The following is a 20,894-nucleotide window of genomic DNA, read 5'->3' as shown; positions in this document are numbered from 1 at the left end:
GTCTATTCCCTTTAAAAATCTAGATTGTGTAAGGATATATGCCTAAAACAGTTTATTTAGTTTTCAAGAGTAGAAAGGATCTAGCAATTCTTAACGTATGAACATAAGCAAAACACGATCTGGTATACAAGACAATTCCCTATATAGTGAAATTGGGGTTCAGTTGATGGTAAGTGGTCTACATTATGCAAAATAACAAATCTCAATGTTATTAAAATGATTCTGTACAAACATACCTGAAAAACATTGCCTCCATTAACATGTACGAATCATGTCTCTTTCTAGTCTTTCTCAATATACTCGAGTTGGTGACTGCCAAACAAACTACTCTGCTAATTATGTGTTACTTCAATTATATTTCATAATCTTTTTACGCCAATCGTTACAACTTTTACAAGTGAGTGGCACTCGAAATTTCAGTGCAAATTGGTGATATGGCAACTGTTTGTACTTTAATGAAACATGTTCTCTTTGCTTCCCTTTCAATTACGTAAATCTCTTGAATTCTCGAGAAAAATACAGCATATGCGCAGAAAATAATGCAAAAATAATACGTAAATTTTATTTTCCTGAGTACATGCAGAACATTATTTCTATCACAAGGTTTCATATTTACTTTGTGATGTCAAAATTTGGCAAATTGTTTGTGCCTGTCATAACTCTGAGTCATCTCAATGAACAACTTCTTTACTCAGATAGTACAAGAGCTAGACAGTCAGACTTTACTTAAGATTTTTCATTTTTAATTTTCCTGGACATAAACATTACAGTCATCTCCCACAGGACATCTGGAGAGTAGCTCCTAAATTCACACTAGTACGAGTGTCCAAAAAGAGAAAGCACATTTATTCTTCTTAACAATTTACTTTTGTACTGGACTGTCAACTTCACGTTGCCACTTCATTCTCATTATTTACTAAACGCATTGTATAATCTTCCATCTGATTTGTTTATTGATGCAAGCTGTTTGCGTCATTACTGCAATGAATTATCACATGAATCCGTCAGACAAAGTCATAGAGATATCGCAAAACATCGAAATTCACAGTCCTGAAATGGGAAATAATGATGTCCATGAGAGGATAATTCAAAATACAATTTACCTCGATATATTTTAGATATGTTTTTCATTATCAATAAGTTTTCTATACCGCTTAAAACATTTATGCTTTTTTCTTTATCCACTTCCATTGCTGTACCAAGGCAATTTGGATTAAAACACATTGTATCCACACTTTGGTAAAGTAGATAAAGTAATTTTCAAGCATCGATGTTCAATTTAACTCACAATGAAGCCTTATGGGTATTATTACAAACAATTAAATTGCAGTGTGAACACAACGTGGATTAAATACTAGTAGTGCTAATTAAGGTGATCCTTGTTAATGAAATTAATGTTGACCTGCTTTTAATGAAGTTGAAGCATACATAAATCAAATTATTCCAAGCTGAAATGATGCTCTTTTGCAAGTTTCTTTTTCATCTCATGCTTTATAAAGCAATGAAATATAATTTTTAAGTTATTGATACCTGAATAAAAGTATATATTGTTTCAACATTTTTTTTTGGATACTTCTCACTTTCAAAGTATAACTACCCAATTAATCAAAAGCTTCAAACACCAAACACACTGAGTTTATCCAACTGATCAATTTGACACTCTTCAGAAACGTTAGGGTTTTGAAGCACCCATCCAATTACCAGTCTCACTTAATTCAATAACTTCCGTCTTGTCAAAGTATTTTTCTGGGTTAATAGTGCCACCTAAGTAGGTCAATGAGTAAGTACTTCATAATGTCTCTGGCCAAGAGTAGTACTTTTAATAAGAGTTTACATCTAGAAGATGTTTTATCTTTTTTTTATAATCAGACGATAAATTTCTTTACAGTCGTGTGACATTAATATATCAAAGAGGATTGAAATTGGCAACATTCCAAAAGATCAAATTAAGGATATTCTTAATGTTTATTTTTCTTAAGCGAAATACAAAGAAATACAAATGCTTTAAAACTGGATTTTTTATGGTTTACTTTAGTTATGAATATGCTAAAAGAAAAAAAATTAAAATTGCACCCAAGAAACAAAACTCCTCAGAAAAATTGTTAGTTTTAGATAATTTATCATGGACATAACAATTACTTGGATATACATGTATTATAAATTAAAACAGACATTATAAGTTTGCCCTTAAAATCATTACAATTCTTACACCTAATCCCCCCCCCCCCCAACAAATAAGCATTTAAAACCTATGAACTGGTCAATGCTTCTAAATGCTGCCACTATCATATATTAACTAACCTGGCAACTGATTTAATGAACTCCAAGGAGACTAGACATTTATATTTTGGTACATCTATCTGGTCATCTCCAGCCACCTGAGCCAGCAAGTGAACAGACACTAAAGATGTAATCTACAATGAAATTAGAAAACGCACAACATAAACTTGTATCATAAATAGTTTACAATGTCAGAGCTGTATAGACAGTATCTTTGCTGCATATACACTTAAAATTGTCTATTGTCTAAATTGTCCAACACCTGTGGCAATCCATCACACTGTGAATTCCGATGTTAGATTTTGTTCCCATTGTACTATTTTCCATGTTTTTTAGACTGTGCAATCCGACACCCTGTCTATTCCCACAAAAAAATCATCTCCCAGTGCATGTCAGATTAGACAGGTTTCACTGTACATGCATATAAATTTTCATCAAGTTTAAAACAATATTTTCAACCTTTAATGTAGCATTGTAACCTATACTGTATATAGACAGTATAAGGAATTCAAGTCATTTCTTGTTTGAAATTGCACTATTAAATGTATTTCAAAGAACTTTATTTTAAAAGGTAACTTTGCTATGAGGTCAAGTTAGTAAATATGCAAATCAATATGAAACTTTTTCATTCTTTTTAAATGAATTCCAATATTTTTACTTTACTTTTTAGTTTCCTTTTTATGTTGATTTTTATGGAAAAGTAAAAAAATCACAGAAGTATAACAAATAACTCTCATGACCCCCATTTTCTTTGTTATACATGTAATCTCGAAGTATGTTAAATAAGATCCCCTAAATTTCAGAAAATGTTACCTTCATGATAGGTAATTATTTTTATTGTTAAACTATTAATTCAAATGTTTGATCTCCTACCTGCATAAAGATGTTTGCTGTGGGTGCAACCTTTCCCTCCACAATAGCATAAAACACAGCCATCAATCTGTCCATTGGAAATGGTTTAGGACCCAGCATATGGTTATTTGTCTGCAATGAGAAAAGATTCACTTCATTCAAGTTTCCTTTTCCAAGTTTATTCAGATTTTTTTACTTCCTTTAAAAGAACCTCATTGGATATATCTTACAGAAGCTAAATATCTTCCAAACTATTTCTTTCACCAATTTCTTCAATCTTTCAGGCAAATCTAATAACTAATATTCACATTGCAATAATTATCAAAATTCATCAGTGTATACATTTTCTATACAAGCATCAGAATTTACTGTCGGGCTTTTTGCCCCCTTATCATGTTTATATACTGTGTACCTAGTAAATTAATTTTGGGTGGAGTAATAAACTTATATAGATCAGACAAAACCACTCAGAGATGTAGAGCTGGCTTCATTCAAATTGGATTGCATACTTAACTAATTTTCCAGTAAAGATCTTATCAAATGAACTGTGTCTTTTCAAAGGCAAGTTTTTGGAATAGTCACCATATGTCAATTATGACCAAGTATACTTTTATTGTCATAGTTCACAGATGCAGTATTTTCAGATTTACTCACTCTGTCTTGTTTCTTGATGACTTTGGACTTCTTTTGTTTGTCTGAATGCTAAAATAAATTCAAATGAAATTGTCATTGAAATCATGCACTCTATATTAATCCATTTAAAAAAGACTTGAAACATAGCCTGATGGTGATGTTCCCTAACAATTAATTTATTTTTGATTAAAATATTTCATTCAAAGATAAGATAAAAATTAGAATTGTGTCTGAAATACAACGAAACAAACCTTTGAAAAGAATTTTTTATCTGATTTAGCTGGATTGTAGGAAGCTAAATAGGCTGCTATAAGCAGATATTTGGAATAGTAAGGTAGTTCCACATGGGTTCTAGAGCTCAGTCCTGTTAAAATTAGAATTATAATTTTGTATTTTACTTAAAGCCAGTCTTTCATGTGTGTCACAGCATACCAGTATTAGAGGTAGATAAATCACTAAAATGGGTTTAATTTCTCCAATATTCATTTTTTATTCTTAAGGGTACTTAGTTTTAAAATTATCAGAACTAAGGTAGTATCAAAGATACAGTAGTATATTTTAAAACAAAACTTAATTTTAATGAAACCTGAGTTGTGAACCTACCTTGCTGTGTAATCATCTTCCCCATGTCAGATTCCTCTAACATTCTTTCCCACTGAGTGCTGCCAAAAAAGTAGAGTCATTGAAATTCCATTTTAAGTCTTTTTAAAAATTGGTCACTGTTTTATTGGCTGTATCTGAAACACATGCTGAACTATTCCACTTTTATTTTTTCTCTATACTTATATGTATATAAAACATCATTCTAAATTAACAAAGTGGAATTTGGCAAATTCAAAATTAATTTACACACCTGCACCTATCTTTATTTAAAAAATAGTTTTGAATAATTTTTACAAGAGGCCCATGGGCCACATCGCTCACCTGAGCACATTGGCTAGGAAAAAAAGCAAAAATCAGTTCAGTATTGAAAAGTTAACGAGGGAGAGAGAGGGGGGGATGAGGGATTTTAAACTACCAAACAATGCTTTCATATCAATATAACAAATGACTTTGCTGTTCTTGTGCAGAAGATTTTTCCCCATATATTCATTTGTAAAAATTTGATCCCCCATTGTGGCCCCACCCTACCCCTGGGGACGCTCATTTCAACAAATTTCATTTTATACTACCCAACGATGCTTCCATATCAATTTGACTAATCATGGCTTTTCTGTTCTTGAGAGAAAGATTTTTTCCTATATATTCCTCTGTAAACTTTGATCACCCATTGTGGCCCCACCCTACCCCCGGGGGTCATGATTTGAACAAATTTGAATCTACACTACCTGAGGATGCTTTCATATAAATATGACCAATCAGGGATTTGCTGTTCTTAAGAAGAAGATTTTTAAAGATATTTTCCTATATATTTCTATGAAAAACTTTGATCCCCCATTGTGGCCCCACCCTACCCCCAGGGGTCATGATTTGAACAAACTTGAATCTACACAACTTGAGGATGCTTCCATATAAATATGACCAATCAGGGCTTTGCTGTTCTTAAGAAGAAGATTTTTAAAGATATATTTCTATGTAAAACTTTGATCCCCCATTGTGGCCTCACCCTACCCCCGGGGGTCATGATTTGAACAAATTTGAATCTACACAACTTGAGGATGCTTCCATATAAATATGACCAATCAGGGCTTTGCTGTTCTTAAGAAGAAGATTTTTAAAGATATTTTCCTATATATTCCTATGTAAAACTTTGATCCCCCATTGTGGCCCCACCCTACCCCCGGGGGTCATGATTTGAACAAATTTGAATCTACACTACCTGAGGATGCTTCCATATAAATATGACCAATCATGGCTTTGCTGTTCTTAAGAAGAAGATTTTTAAAGATATTTTCCTATATATTTTTATGTAAAACTTTGATCCCCCATTGTGGCCTCACCCTACCCCCGGGGGTCATGATTTGAACAAACTGGAATCTACACAACCTGAGGATGCTTCCATATAAACATGACCAATCATGGCTTTGCTGTTCTTAAGAAGAAGATTTTTAAAGATATTTTCCTATATATTTCTATGTAAAACATTGATCCCCCCATTGTGGCCCCACCCTACCCCCGGGGGTCATGATTTGAACAAACTTGAATCTACACTACCTGAGGATGTTTCCACATAAGTTTCATCTTTCCTGGCCCAGTGGTTCTTGAGAAGAAGATTTTTAAATGATGCCATTATTTTTTCACTAATTCCTAATTATCTCCCCTTGAAAGAGGGCGTGGCCCTTCATTTGAACAAACTTGAATCCCCTTCACCCAAGGATACTTTGTGGCAAGTTTGGTTGAATTTGGCCCAGTGGTTCTTGAGAAGAAGATGAAAATGTGAAAAGTTTACAACAACAACAAAGCCAACAACAACGACAACAACAACGACAGACAACGGACAAATTTTGATCAGAAAAGCTCACTTGAGCCTTTGGCTCAGGTGAGCTAATAAGTGTTTCATAAAGCATTAAGTAAAAATTTTCCAGTACACTTTACAACTTTATGGTGATCAAACAAATCAATCTCCACTGGTGAAAAAAAATAAAAAGATACATAATGACATTAAAATTATGGAAGATTATGGATTAATAAATAATATATATATATATATATATATATATATATATATATATATATATATATATATATATATATATATATATATATATATATATATATATATTATACAGTATACCTTGAAACTTCTCTGAGATACACAGTCTGCAGAGCTTTTTTCAAATGAGGCTCAAAGTTCTTCCACAATTTACGACTGTCATTCTCTGATGCTGAAGTAAAGCAAAGCTTTTCAATAAATAAAATCACAAGAAATGGTCATAAATGACATGTACACCTGTACCTGTACCTTATCAAATATGTTGGTAAGAGTAATGTGACAAGTATAATTTATTATAAACATGGATTTGCTACATTTAAGGAACCCCAAAATCAAATTTTAGAAACTACTGTTTACTTCCCTGAAAGCAAAGTAAAATAAATTAAAGTCCATCTCTAAATAAGGTATAGTTTTTAAATATTCACCTACCTTCTCCATTTTTTATTGGTTCAATGTACTTTTTGAAATTAATGGCAGCCTATCAAACAAACAAAAAAAAAATTGATGGACCAGTATAACAATTCTCACACCAAAACATAATGTAATACATGTACATGCTACTGCACCCCCCCCCCCCACAAGAAAATTCAGGTCAACTTTCCCCAAAAAGTATTTTTCTTCAATTTGAAACGCAAAATTTTCTACCATCTTGTTGAGGATTTGTTCAGTTAGCAATTGTTTAGTAATTTTTTATGTATAATGATCTTGGAAATATTAAATATCAAGAAAACAACCTTGAAATATATGTAGTTACAAACTAAACAGACATGGTTTATCCATTGAAGTATAACTTCATCATTAGCAAGTGTCAGTTTTGCAGCTTTTGAATTTGCTCTGTTCAGGAGTACCGTAAATAAGCACTTCCAAATTTCAATCCTATTTTGAGACTTGACATTTCTAATCATGGATAGAATCCAAATGCTTTAAAGATGACATGCAATTAAGAACATGTACATACCAAATGCTGAAGTTCTGTCAGATTACGACAAACTATGTGGAAAACACTAAGCACGAGACTGAGATACATCTGATAAAAATCTACAGAAAACTCGGAGGGGGCAGATCTCATCAAGATTCTCAGCAACTCATCTGTAAACAAGAAACTTATTGGAATTAGACAAGTAAACCTGTACTAAATATGAATGCAATGAATTGTACATGTACGGTACAGACTGAAAGAGGTATAAAGAAGGCCAAATAATCTTATAATGATTTTTACACAGTTTTAAGCTTTCTGGCCCCCAGGATTATGAAGTATTTTTAGACTTAAGTCAGAATTTTCACACTGACTAATGCCCTGTTCACAAGGAGAGTTTAATTCGCAGTAAATTAATGCGAAGTAAAATAATGCGAATTAAATTGCGTTCACACGACAGATAATGCGAAGTAAACTAATGCAAATTAAAATTTTATTTTTACAGTAAGGCTTTTCAGTAAGGCTATTATGACGTCATTTTCAAATCACGTCACCTTATGCAGAGCAAATCCATTTGACATAATGTCTATACACATTTCAGTGATTAACGTATTTTTCCTTTGTTTTGCACTAAAAATGGCATAGGTACCTATAACTGACCACCGTCATGTGGCAGGTGACTTAATTTTGCCATTACGCATGCGTCAAAATTTAATTCGAATTAGCTTCGCTTAGCGTTCACACGGAGCTAATGCTAAGTAATTTAATGCGCAGTAAACTAATTCGCATTAAATTCTCCGTGTGAACGCGGATCAAATTTAATTCGCAGTAACTTATGTTTAATTCGAATTAAACTCTCAGTGTGAAAAGGGCATAAGATTTATCATAGAGACCATGAAAATTGATTCCCTTCAACTTTAAAAATATCAATCAAAAATAAGTACAGTTGATCCATTATTTCAAAAGTAATCAATATTTGGGGAAAAAAGGTGAGCCTCTTCTTGACAAACCTTAAATCAATCTTGCTAAATTAAACCAATATCATATATAAATTGTGCCTGTTTTGGAGGGTAACAATTGAAATTGACACTCCTTGGAAAACCATTGTCAACCAATGGCTGCGCCTCGGTTGACAATGGTTTTCTTTGGGTGAAAATTTTCAATGTTACTCTCAACTGCAGGCAATATTTATTATATTATACTGAATGTTTTATACAAATACATATAACAGTTAACCTTGTGCGCATAAATTCTGCGCAGTCACTATTTTTTTGGAATATCACCTGTCGTTAAACAATGTTGACCGTTGCTACGCTGGAGGACGTGCTTCATCATTCAGCGGGTAATCATGTTTTTTAACAAATGTTTCTCCACGAATCAGATTCAACTAATTTACATGAAAGTATAATATTACTGATTGTTACGAGGGGCATTTCAAAAGTTCTGGCAACTGGTGTGCGGTAAATTAATGAGCGTCATTATCATAAATTAAATTATATCAATCCCTCAAAATAGTCTCTGTTGACCTGGACACACTTTTTCAGTCTTGAAATCCACATGGAAAATGCTGCCCTATAGTCCTCTTTCGGTATACGCTTCATACACTGGAATACGGCACTTCCGACTGCATGACGACTTTCAAATCGCCGTCCTCGGAGGGCTCCTTTGATAACAGCATTCAACCAAAAATCGCATGGAGCTAGGTCAGGACTGTAGGGTGGATGTGGTAAAACGGCAATACCATTTTCCTTTAAATATTTGGTTACTAACTCTGATCTATGGGCAGGTGCATTGTCATGGAGGAGCTTTATTCCTCTAGTATTGGTTGTTGGCCGGGTTGTTTTATAGTGCTCTACAACCTGAGACAAGACATTCTCTGCATAAAATTGACCAGTAACACTGCTGTGTTCTGGAACTGGAACTTAAGCAACAGGGCCTTTAGAATCAAAAAATAAGGTGTACATTACTCTCCGGACAGACCGGTTTTTGCGTACAATTTGAGGCCTTGTATCATTTTCACAGATCCAAACTTTATTATTGAGCTTAGTTTCCGGTTCAAAAAAATATATCCATGTTTCATCACCAGTTACAATCTCATTTATTTGCCTTTGGTCACAATCTTCATAAATTGTTAGTAACTGTGAAGCCATTTCTACCCGGATGCGCTTTTGCTCTTCCGAGAGGAGATGCTGCACCCATCTAGCACAGACTTTCCTAAGCTTTAAGTTTTCCTTTAAAATACGAAAAACTGCTGACGAATTAATGTTAGTTAAGTCTGCTATTTCCTCAACTGTATATCTAGCATCATCAGCTATCGTATTTTGAACAGCGATGATTTCTTTTTCGCAATATGTACAAACTGGACACCCCGAATGGGGGTGATCTTCAATTGATTTTCTACCCTCTTTAAATTGAACTACCCATCTTGCTATTGCTCGATATGAAAGAGCATGCTCTCTATATACTACATCTAAATCGGCTTTTATTTCTGTTGCCGTAAAGCCAAGCAACGAGCGAATTTTGCAATACGCTCTTTGCTCAACAAAAAAATTGTTCTCCTTATCAGTCATTTTTACGCCCAGTATACAGAGTATACCTAATTATGACATCATTTTAGCGGACCTATACGTCATTTTGAATGTAAAATGACGTCACTACTAATGCATATTTGCCTAAGCTTTACAGTGGTATCAGAGTCATTTTAATCCGTAACGTAGTTAAAATTTTATATACCAGTTGCCAGAACTTTTGAAATGCCCCTCGTATATGTGTCTAAACCTACATGTATTTAACATGAAAGTATAATAAATTGAGATGTCAGTGTGTTGCATACAACTGGCATAAGCATAAAACTTTAAACTTTAATATACATGTACATTTCTTCAAATAAAGTACTCATGCAAGAGTTGTCATGAAATTTTCTTACTTCCATTGAATTGACATAGACCAGTAATTTTGTCAAATGACACATTCTTGCACAATATAAGGAAACTATTTCTTAAAGAGAACAATAACATTACTCCATTCACATACATGTAAATCTATGTAATGATATTAGGAATTTTAAATTATATTGGGGGGGGGGGGGGGGATTTCTACTAGATGTGGGTGTGCCTTCTCTTACCACAAAATTTAGATATGTTTTAAGTCCCTGCATGGATGCAATTATCTCTAGCTTGTGAGAACAAGAAAAGAAGTAGCATTTATAATATCAGTTACTATACTGTAGGTAAACCTTTTTTAAGTTACTAGTTTGGTGTCTTTGGAACATTCCTTCCTGTGCTAATTATTAAATACTGCCTTAAATATGCTTTAAAAATATAATACAAAAAAATACTGATTGTGTTATGACAGCATCAACAAGTCCCTAACATATATTTGGCTAACATTTGAATACTAAGATACATTTAAGTACAGGCATACATTTCTCTCATTTTTTACAAAAGTTGTGACCCTAAAATGACCACAGCGAAATTCCACTGCTTACTAATCATCAGGCAAAATTATAAAACTCCCCACTATAAAACAATTAACATTCTATCCAGATTACATCAAAAATAATGAACTTAAAGAATGTTGGAAACAGACAATTTTTTCAAACAATAGTTTTAATAAGTAATAATCTGCCGGTACCCAGAACTTTTACCCTGCTAAAATCAAAATTGTACCAGCCGAAATATTTGTTGGAGAAAAATTTTATAACATATTTAGTTAAAATCAGTTCCACAAGGTACCTCCTTTTTTTGTAAAAGTACCACCTGTTTCTAATCTTTTTGAAAGCCCTAGTTCAGTTTGATGCCAGTGATTCCAGAGCTAAAGATCCTTAAGTGCAATGCTTAGTAAATGATGTTAAGTATGTAGCATACCTTTGTTGTAGTCAGGGAAATGTATTATATAAGGCTCTGGAAAACCTGTTCCACAGAGAAACTTTTCCCACACAATCTCACTTAACAAAATCACACATACATTTCCATCAACCTGCAAAACAAATGCCACATATTCAAGTTTTAGCTATACAACTATTTTATGATATCACTGATATTTGTAAAATTATCCTTCATATGCAGAAAAATCATAAATGTGTTTTTTTTTTAAAGTTAAAAAAATGACAATAATTTTACTATGAGTATCATCTTCACTAGTCAAGGGTTTCTGATACGCTACTCTCCTCATAAACCCTTGGCATACGGTGCTGACAAAAGACGGGATTGTTTTTGTCAAGTGATCATGATTCTTACCAAGTACGCACAGATTGCGTCATCGACAGAAATAAAAAGCGTATTTAAAAAATTTTGTTTTTAAAGAATAATTAACAAGAAGGTATTGAGTTATGTTAATTTGTTATTTAAACATGTAAAAATGCAAATCTACATCTTCAGTATAGATTCTTAATCACATATTTTGCACGCAGCTTTAGATATTGGATGACACCATATAGCTATTCATAGAATGGCATGTTATCTTACGGATCATTGTTTACTTGAGTTTTACATTACCGATATAAAAGAGTCAAGATATATCCCGAACGCAAATATCGTCATTTACAAAAAACAATTGCTGATTGGTCGAACGATGTCGATCAACTCCAATCACAACTTGAGAAAAAAAATCCCAACTTTTTTTAACACCGTATGCCAAAGGCTTATGAGGAGAGTAGCGTATCAGAAACCCTTGGCTAGCGAAGATGTATGAGTATATGTTACAATAATACTTTACCATAATCTAAAGTATTATTTGTATTGTTTATTGCTAAAAATTTTCAGTGATAATACCAGTTCTTGCAATCGTAAAAAAGCTGGTAAAATGTTGGCATCCATTTCCCTCAAACGTTCAGCTTTATCTAGAACCTGAAATATCATTCAATTATCATGTTAGGATTATTTCTCTAAGTTACGTACACAAATAAAGATTGTGGATGAAACTCTTGCAAATTTCTTTAAAAAAAAGCTTCAACCATGTAACTAGGAAATGCATTACTGTAAATGTAATTTTTCCTCAGGGTCACATTTCCATGGAATCCCAATTTCTTTCAGTCCGCAGGTGGAAAAACACAAATTTCTTAGACTGTCACTACATTTGTCTTAAATGCACACTGTATACTGTGAAAAATTTCTGTGGAAGTTCACCGCCTACATAGTGTAAATTAATCCCACAAGGAAAAAAGTACTTCTACAGTATTTGGGTGAAATATGAACTACAAGTATTAACATAATAATGTTATGCAATCATGATTTAATGTACCATCAAATTTGTTAGCTCAAAGTCAATGGGACTGAGAAAAAAAAATTGGAAATATCCAAGGGTTCAAAATATTCAGGGTAAAATTCATAAAGAAAGTGGGATTGGTACTGCCAACTCATTTTGACAAATCCATGGTATTTGAGATATCAATATTCGAGATACCGAAGTTGAACTGTATTTTTGGAATTTCAGAAAAGCATACATGTATATGAAAAGATACCTGATTGTATATACAAGGGTAAAATGAGGCAATGCTTGCATGAAAGGTAGAAAAATCAGGACTGCTAAAAATTTAAGTATTGTGGAATCATTTAAATTCAAAGGGGCCAATTTTCGCAAATTGCTTAAACTTTCAAGGTTCTTGGGGATAATTTCGTGTATTCACTAATACCTACAAAAGAAAAAATGACTTTGAAACTCTAGTTTATCAATGCATGGAGGATGTTAATTCATAGATGAAGGGTACTCATGAATTCCATGAATATTGAGCCACCATGCATCTAATGATTCATTAGTACATTGGGCCAGCATTTTTTCATTTTTAGGTTTATACATTTAATATTAGTATACACAAGTACAGAATATGACTTCATGATAAGATTGATTTGGATGTGTATTTACAAAATATTACAATGTTTTATAATTTTTTTTTCTCTTCCCCAAATGAAAATCAAAAGAAGACTTTATACATGTACACAAGATTTTCTTGGCCCCTGAAACTTCTAAAGCCACCAAAAAGTTGCAGCATGGTCCAAAAGCAGCAAAAATTTCATCCAAATCTTAACGACTTTCATTCGGTTCTGAACCCAAATTTGATGTACATTTACAGGTTTATACTTACAAGGTATACAGTCTCGTTATGCAAATCAAGATTCATGCATATCTGACGGAAAAGGCGGACAAAGTCATTCATATTTTCACATTTGATGGGTGTGTCTGGTTTTTGGGAGCCTCTGTTGGTGTATAGACCATTTAGGACTGTTTCATACAGAAACCTGCTGCTATAGCATTCCACACAGTTCACCAGCACATGGGGTAACTATTAATTATAAACAAAAATTCAATTAAGCTAAGACTTTACCATGGTAACCAAATCAAAGAAACTGAATCAAATTCATTTCCTAATTGAAGTCATTATCTCAATAGTAAGCCTTCATTTTTACTGTGGAAACATAAAATTTGAGGAGGTAAATTTTCCACAATTGCTCCATTTGTGAATATGATTTGAATAAACACCTAATAAAGAAAACTTTACATGGAATTTTTTGATAGACTGCTAACCTTGATTATTCACATTAGTACTTTGCTCAATAGCAAAAGTGAAGCATTACATATTTTGTGTAAGGATTAATTGAAACTGTAATTTCAAGGACCTAGGATAAAGAGAAAATTCACAAAATTTGATTCAACAGTGTTTTTTTCTTATTACCATACAAGTCCTCAGAACTGAATTAACAACAGCAGATTTTCCAGTGGCTGTGTGTCCATAAATAAATAAAGCAGGGAGGGTCATATTGCTCCTCTACAATGTAAAAAAAAAAAGTACATGTAAGACCAACTTGAATAACATTAGCTTTAGTACAATACTATAATATCTCTTAACCAGCTTATCAACACTTTGTCGGAGATATTTAGAAATTTTTTTAACATGCAACACAGCATTGTGACACAAGTCCTTATTGTCTGTGTGTTCGCAGGAGAGATGGAAAAGCAATTGATACATGTAGTACATGTATTGCCCATTTAAAAATTAGACTTCAAAGTTGAAAACTTTCACTGCAACTAAGTGCAACTCTTTTTACATCCTGAGAAAATTGCACATTCAAGAAAACAGAATGAAAAAATATAGCTAAATCAAGCTATTTTGAATAAATAAATAAAGCTATAATGGTATAGCTAATTAAAGCTTTATAGATAAATCGAGCGATCAGGGTTCAACACTAACATTTTTAGGCTTTAATCCGGCCGGACTAGTGCTTTTTCACTTTTACTAGTCTGCATTTTATGTGTCTGTTAAAAAAGGAAACATTCATGTTTTGTAACAATTAATTTATAAATGAACATTACCATCTGTACTTTTTTTAAATAAACAAAGCATTAACGCGAAGTGTATATTCCACATTTTTGTTGAAATCTTAGCGATCAGGAAGTACCATTGTATTCCCGATCTTGTTCTTTTTTTTCTATGCTTTTGTGTGTCATGCTTAATCATGATCACTAAAACATTTAACATCAATCAGTCGTAAAATTAAGCACTGGATTGATTCGGAATTAAGTAACTACCCACCAAGAAGCTAGAAAGCTAAAAATACATGCAGGCCATGATTTTCCAGTAAAAGTTGTCAAGAATCCAACATCAGAAATTCATTCATTTTGTTTTCCAGAATTTTTTTTTTTGGCTTGTTTGGCCTAATAAGCCAAAGATTTTATTAGTCCAAGTGAAAATGCATTAGTCCAAGACTAACAGACTAATGTTAATGTCGAACCCTGGCGATTGTGCCAGACCTCCCTTCAACAGGTCTGGTAAAATCACTAGATTTAGCTACATAGCTTGATTTACCTACCTAGCTTTATTTACCTACTTCAAGTAGCTATATAGCTACTAAATAATACTTATCTCTTAAATTAGCATATTTTTCTGGATGTACAAAAAATAGCACATTGATGCAGTGATAATTTTCAACTTTGAACTGATCTAAAAACATATCATGTAAAAATCACTGTTGAAGATGTGTCTGTTTTTGCACAATTCCAATCAAACTTCTAAAAGTTTTGGGGCTATATACAACAGTTAATTTGTGACCAAACAGTTACTTCTTGAATGAAATAACTAAGAAGACTAGTACTGGACTACTGGTTAACATAATTATTGGTTGGTAATAATTCAGCACAATTTGAAGTAATCATACTTATCCATGCCTCACCGCACACAAGTTGGTGTACTACAGTTACTCAAACAATAGAAAAAACATCTTTTGCTTAAAAGTGTTCAAAAGCAGTAATGTTTAATTTGTAATTTTTTTTTTAACTTGTAAATATGTTATTGTTATACATAAAGGAATAGCATCTTTGTTTGTATGAAAGGCCCTAACCATGGAGCCTGATTAGTGCCCAATCTTAGAGCCTAATTAATGCCTTAATTATGGCACCTAACAGATTTTCTAAATGTATTAGGTGTTTTGACACCTAACAATGGTGCAGCGGCCCTAATACTTGGAGCCTAATGCCCTAACGGGTGCCCTAATCATGGAGCCTAACGCCCTAACAGGTGCCCTAAGTATGGAGCCTAATGCCCTAACGGGTGCCCTAATGACGTTAGGTATCAGAGTATATATAAGGAGAGAGAGATATTGAATAAAAACAGATAGTTTGTACTTGATATGTAAACTGCGATTGGATATTATTATACTCGTTGAAGCAAACTCTGTTGTTGTTGTTTTTTATTAGATCTATAAAGATCTATAGTTCCTAACTTAAACACAGGCTCCACAATATTTTGTGACACGGGGACATTGTGAATAGTCACTTCTTAAGGACTGGTTCTTAGAGTTACCGTCCGCATAAACCCTGAAAAACGTAACAAATTTATTTTTGCTCTGGGTTGCTTTATTAAAATTCCCTAGTATAAACTATACATATTAGTAGTCATATACTTGCGATTTTCTTTCTTATTTGAATAAAAAGCAAAATTGTGAAAAGAGTAATTGAAATAGCTAAATAAAGCTACTTCGAGTAGGTAAATAAAGCTATGGTAGGTAATTCAAGCTACGTAGCTAAACGTACTGATTTTACCAGTCTGGTCGAACCCCCGAAAGGGAGTATACCCCCAAACGAGGGTTTTCCGTCCCGTCATGCAATGCGCAAGAACAGTAACTCTTGCCGTCTCCAATATAAACAAACTTGCCTATATCATTTATCTTAGGAAAAAGATCGATAATAATGTTATTTCTGCTATGAACTTGGTAAAATATTAACAGAAAAAAATTAACAGGTTAAGTTTTCCATAGTTTGAATTTATAATGTAGGAATAACAAAATATTTTCCGTCATTTCATGAAATTATTTATTATTTTGTAGGATGTCTCAATTAGGATTATGGAATTTAAAACACAAGGAAAATATTCCAAGAATGAGGAAAATTTTAATTTAGAATCTAGATTTAAATAAATTAAATAAAATCGTGTTTTTCCCCAAACAATCGTATTTATTAAAAAAAAAACTACAACAACAAGTTGCTAAACATATCATTTAATTCTTATAAGATATAAAGACAATAAATACGATAGATTTCATTTGAATTTTATTTTTATATGTATTTTTGTTACACTTCCTGGGCATGATTATCGATAATAAAGACCGTCGATTGCTAGTCAGAAGAAACGCGGACTGAAACCCACGATCATAAATAAATCGATATTAGCACCATTTTTTCTAGCATTTTATTATGAAAATAAAAGATATATGGTAGAATAATACATTTTTTTCATAATTTTAATTTAATATTAGTTGCTTATGTCTGTTTATCGAATATTTTATCTTAAATACCTGCATGTCAAGGAGCAAAAGATCGCCAACTTTGCCAATGAATAAATCCCGATTTGCACAATAAAGTTGTATTTTTGTAAAATACAAACTCTAAAAACACCTTTAATCTATAATTTCCTAGTGGTTTTACATTTGCCAAATAATCCGTTTCTTTGCACCGGCGATTTTTGTAAACCCCTACTTTTTGCGTGAAATACACACATTTTAAAGCATCTGCGCATGCTCGTACCCCCGTTTGGGGGTATGGATTTCCCACTTCCGTTTACCCCCGTTCGGGGGTTCGACCAGACTGTTTACTGGACCTGTTCAAATGGTTCAAGTACTTAACAAATTCACCTCTCCAAATAACGATAATAATAATTTGATTTGCGACCCTCTGCAAGGTAACGACTCTTTTAGTAATGAAACTTCACAGATATCCTCTTCTTCTTCTTTGTGACATTCCATGTTTTCCGTAGATCGAGTTGCTCCACTCCACTCGGACTTCCCACCAAAACTCAGGATGTGTTTGCTATTGTTGAGACAACGAGCCCGATGCTTAAACTTGTTGATTTTTGCAATTACTTGTTCGCAGAAAACATTGACTTTTATATTTCGTTAGCAAATTTAATGGTACCTTTTCTTTCTTTTTTTAATTTTTCTTACTTACTTTTAGAGGCCGAGGGCGTTTTAAAACAATTGCATCTTCTAATAATACAGAATAACCTCATATGATTAAATATATATTGCTGAAGGGATCAATTATTGGCAAACATATAGTAGCATAGTAGCTTTGTTTGCTTTCTATTCTATATAGTATTCTATATGTCGGCAAAATTATTGGGGAGATGGGGGGGGGGGGCACGCCCCCCCCCGTGCCCCCCCCCCCCCCCCAGTTCCTACGGCCATGTTGTGTACAGTCTGACTAAAGCCAGCCCCTACTATTTCACTTCGTTCGTAGGTACCTACGAACGAAGTGAAATAGTAGGGGCTGGCTTTAGTCAGACTGATATTGTGTATTATCAAAGACTTATAAGGTAGTACATGTATTTAAAGACGTACAACACACTGGGGGAGATAACTCTTGCAATTTCAATTAAACGTTTAACTTGACGTCAAATTTGACGTTTATAATAAAGCGTCAAAATGACGACCGAATTGATCCCGACGTAATTAAAAGAAAATGGGATTAGGGACTTGATGTGGTTTCTTTAGAAATACCAAATCGTATCTTTGATTGTTTGCGCTTTTGATGTAAAACCTACCCCTCCTTTCATAAAAAGGGAAGAAAAGAAAGATGATGTCTTAAAATTTCTTTAATTTTATAAGAAACTCGTATCCGTGATCAATATTAGCAGAACAATATTCTTTATTTTTTTATGATACATTGCTTTCTTTTGTTACAGTTGGCTATGTAACATTCGCATTACCAGTTCACGGGCCTATCTTAAAATTAAGAATTAGCCATATAAATACTCTTTTGTTCTCCTTTTAAGAAAAAAAAAAGTTTTACGACCCGTTTCCAAAAGTTCACTGGTCAAAGAGGAACAACTCTAAAAATGTGGGAGATTTTCCCCTTCCCATCTTGAGTTATTTACTCCTGTTTGCCGATCAGTTATGAAGACACATTTACAATGAATTCTGATGAACTCAGGAACTGAAAACTATAATATATACTAAGTAAGTACCGAAAATGCAATAGAATTGTTTACTGAAATGGTCCGAATTAATGAATATCTTATATGCGTCAAACTGGCCATATCCGACCATCTAGATCTACGATCTACCTCTGTAAACAATTTCAGTGCGCATTTCCTCGAATCAAAACAAAACGTTATTTTGATACATGTATCACTGTACATGAATATTTTGACACATGAATAATTTACTATAATTTAATTAAACATAGATGGAGAATTTACAGTTTGATAAATTGAAGTTAATGTAGACGAATACGATATATTTCCATTTTATCTACGGAAGCAAAAGAAGGATGCATACAAGTGTGTGTGTGTGTGTGGGGGGGGGGGGGTTACTTTTAGACCCCTCTCTTGTTTGAAATAAATAAGAAACAATATATTCCATTTACCAGTCTGTTTACATCATAGAAGAGTTGAATTTTCAACATTGTGCATTCACTTTTAATGAAAAATGAGATTAAAATTCAATGTAAGTTGAATTCATACGCAGGTATAAAATTAAATGCATTTCAGCCATGTGTATGGACTACATATTGGACACGTGGAATTAAAATCCTTAGAGAATAAGTTTTACTTTTATTCTAGTAGTTGATAGTTTAACTCTTATTCTAGTTGTCAGAATTTTAATCTGCATGAATGAATGAATGAATGAATTGGTACTTCAGGGATTTAAAAGATTAAAAATATATCTCGAGGTAACCTATGTTTCATCAAGTTCTAATGACTGCGTCCAAAAAAAAAGGGGGGGGGGGGGCTTCGTCAAAAATTGCCTATACATCTGCATTTCAATGAACTGAAAAGTTTTAAGAACTCCGATATATAATGTAAATAATTTTTTTTAAGCAAAAAATATTTTCTAGCTTGGAATTTTTCATGTGTATTTGTAGATCTAACAACGTTTTCGTCCCACATCTGAAAGACGCTTGAGAAACGTGACTGAAGGAGAAGGGGGGGGGTGATTTTTCGCTATAAATTCAAAACGGCTCGTTTAAAAAAATTACAAAAAATTATCAAGATTACTTTTGCAACCAGTTACATGAAAAAAGTATTTTTTCCAAAATTAAACGATAGGTTTTTTCATAAAAAATATTTAAATTAAAAAATACGCATTTTTTTAAGGCATAAATGAACCATAGTTTTTCAGTTTAAGTTCTTCAAAAAATATTTTGTCAATGAGTACCTCTACAAAAATACTTTATTTGAGTGGATAATGGTTATATGAATGAGTCGATGAAATTTGACGGCCAGACTAGCTCAACTTTTTTGATAATCAAGGATTTTATAGCCAGCCGAATGAAAATTTCTTCTCCGCGTGTACAACCAAAGGGGGGTAACTTTTGGAACTTCCTGTCCAAATACGACTCGAACGATTTTGTCCAAAATGAGCATACGCATTGTATATATAGTCATGTGTAACATATGCAAAAATAGCGAAAATTAAACGACAGGAAATTTTTCGTGGTGGGTGTGTTGTACGTCCTTAAGTGTAATTATGAAGCTATCTGCATAAAAATACCATAAAATCAGAATTCTTTAGTGTGTAGGGCTCTTAAATGCCCAAAAAGATTCAGAGAAATGAAAGATCATGCACAGTTAATATCGATTTGTAGTCAGGGTGTCAAAAGTCAGTCACGTCGAAAAGTGGTATTGATCATGTGTAGTAGAAGTTGAACTCCAAGTATTCTGGTATCAGTTATCAAGTGAGAATCTTTCCCTATGTATAGATCCATTTACAATACTCGTATATATGCATTGAAAGCAGCTATTCATGACATTGTAAAGTCATATAAACATGTTTAAACTTTAAAATATAGCACGAGGGCGTTTTTGATAGGGATTCGGCAGGAATCTGCATGGCCGAAATTGAAAAGTGAAATTCATTGTCAGTGCGACATATGATATTCTTTGCTTCACTTCTTTTAAACCCCAAATTTTGTATGCAGCGATGAAACATATGGCTCTAGCTGTCATGTTTAAATCTTGTATTATTACATAAATAATGGTATAAACTTGGTTTAAGTAAGTAAATATCCTTTTATTAATCTGTACGTCATTTTTGTTTTTATTGATGGAAGAATCATGCAACTGCTTATGAA

At 33.0% G+C, this 20,894-nt stretch overlaps 1 protein-coding gene across 1 annotated transcript; it reads right to left on the bottom strand.

Annotated features, from left to right (window-relative positions):
* Positions 1–548: 548 nt before the first annotated feature.
* Positions 549–17,599, bottom strand: LOC133195857 (origin recognition complex subunit 5-like). The gene is made up of 14 exons (XM_061331823.1): positions 17,456–17,599; positions 14,005–14,097; positions 13,417–13,614; positions 12,107–12,181; positions 11,201–11,312; positions 7,377–7,507; positions 6,848–6,896; positions 6,500–6,590; positions 4,369–4,427; positions 4,017–4,129; positions 3,787–3,834; positions 3,154–3,264; positions 2,302–2,414; positions 549–1,050 (listed from the first exon to the last, which is right to left on the bottom strand). The coding sequence occupies exons 1-14, from the start codon at positions 17,564–17,566 to the stop codon at positions 1,005–1,007; spliced, it is 1,350 nt and encodes a 449-aa protein (XP_061187807.1). The 5' UTR covers positions 17,567–17,599; the 3' UTR covers positions 549–1,004.
* Between the last annotated feature and the right edge of the window lie 3,295 nt (positions 17,600–20,894).

This window comes from Saccostrea echinata, unplaced genomic scaffold (genome assembly GCF_033153115.1).
Source record: "Saccostrea echinata isolate AGI-Se365-2 ecotype Australia unplaced genomic scaffold, CSIRO_AGI_Sech_v1 ptg000029l, whole genome shotgun sequence".
Taxonomy (NCBI): domain Eukaryota; kingdom Metazoa; phylum Mollusca; class Bivalvia; order Ostreida; family Ostreidae; genus Saccostrea; species Saccostrea echinata.
This window is presented reverse-complemented; position numbering and strand designations above follow the sequence as displayed.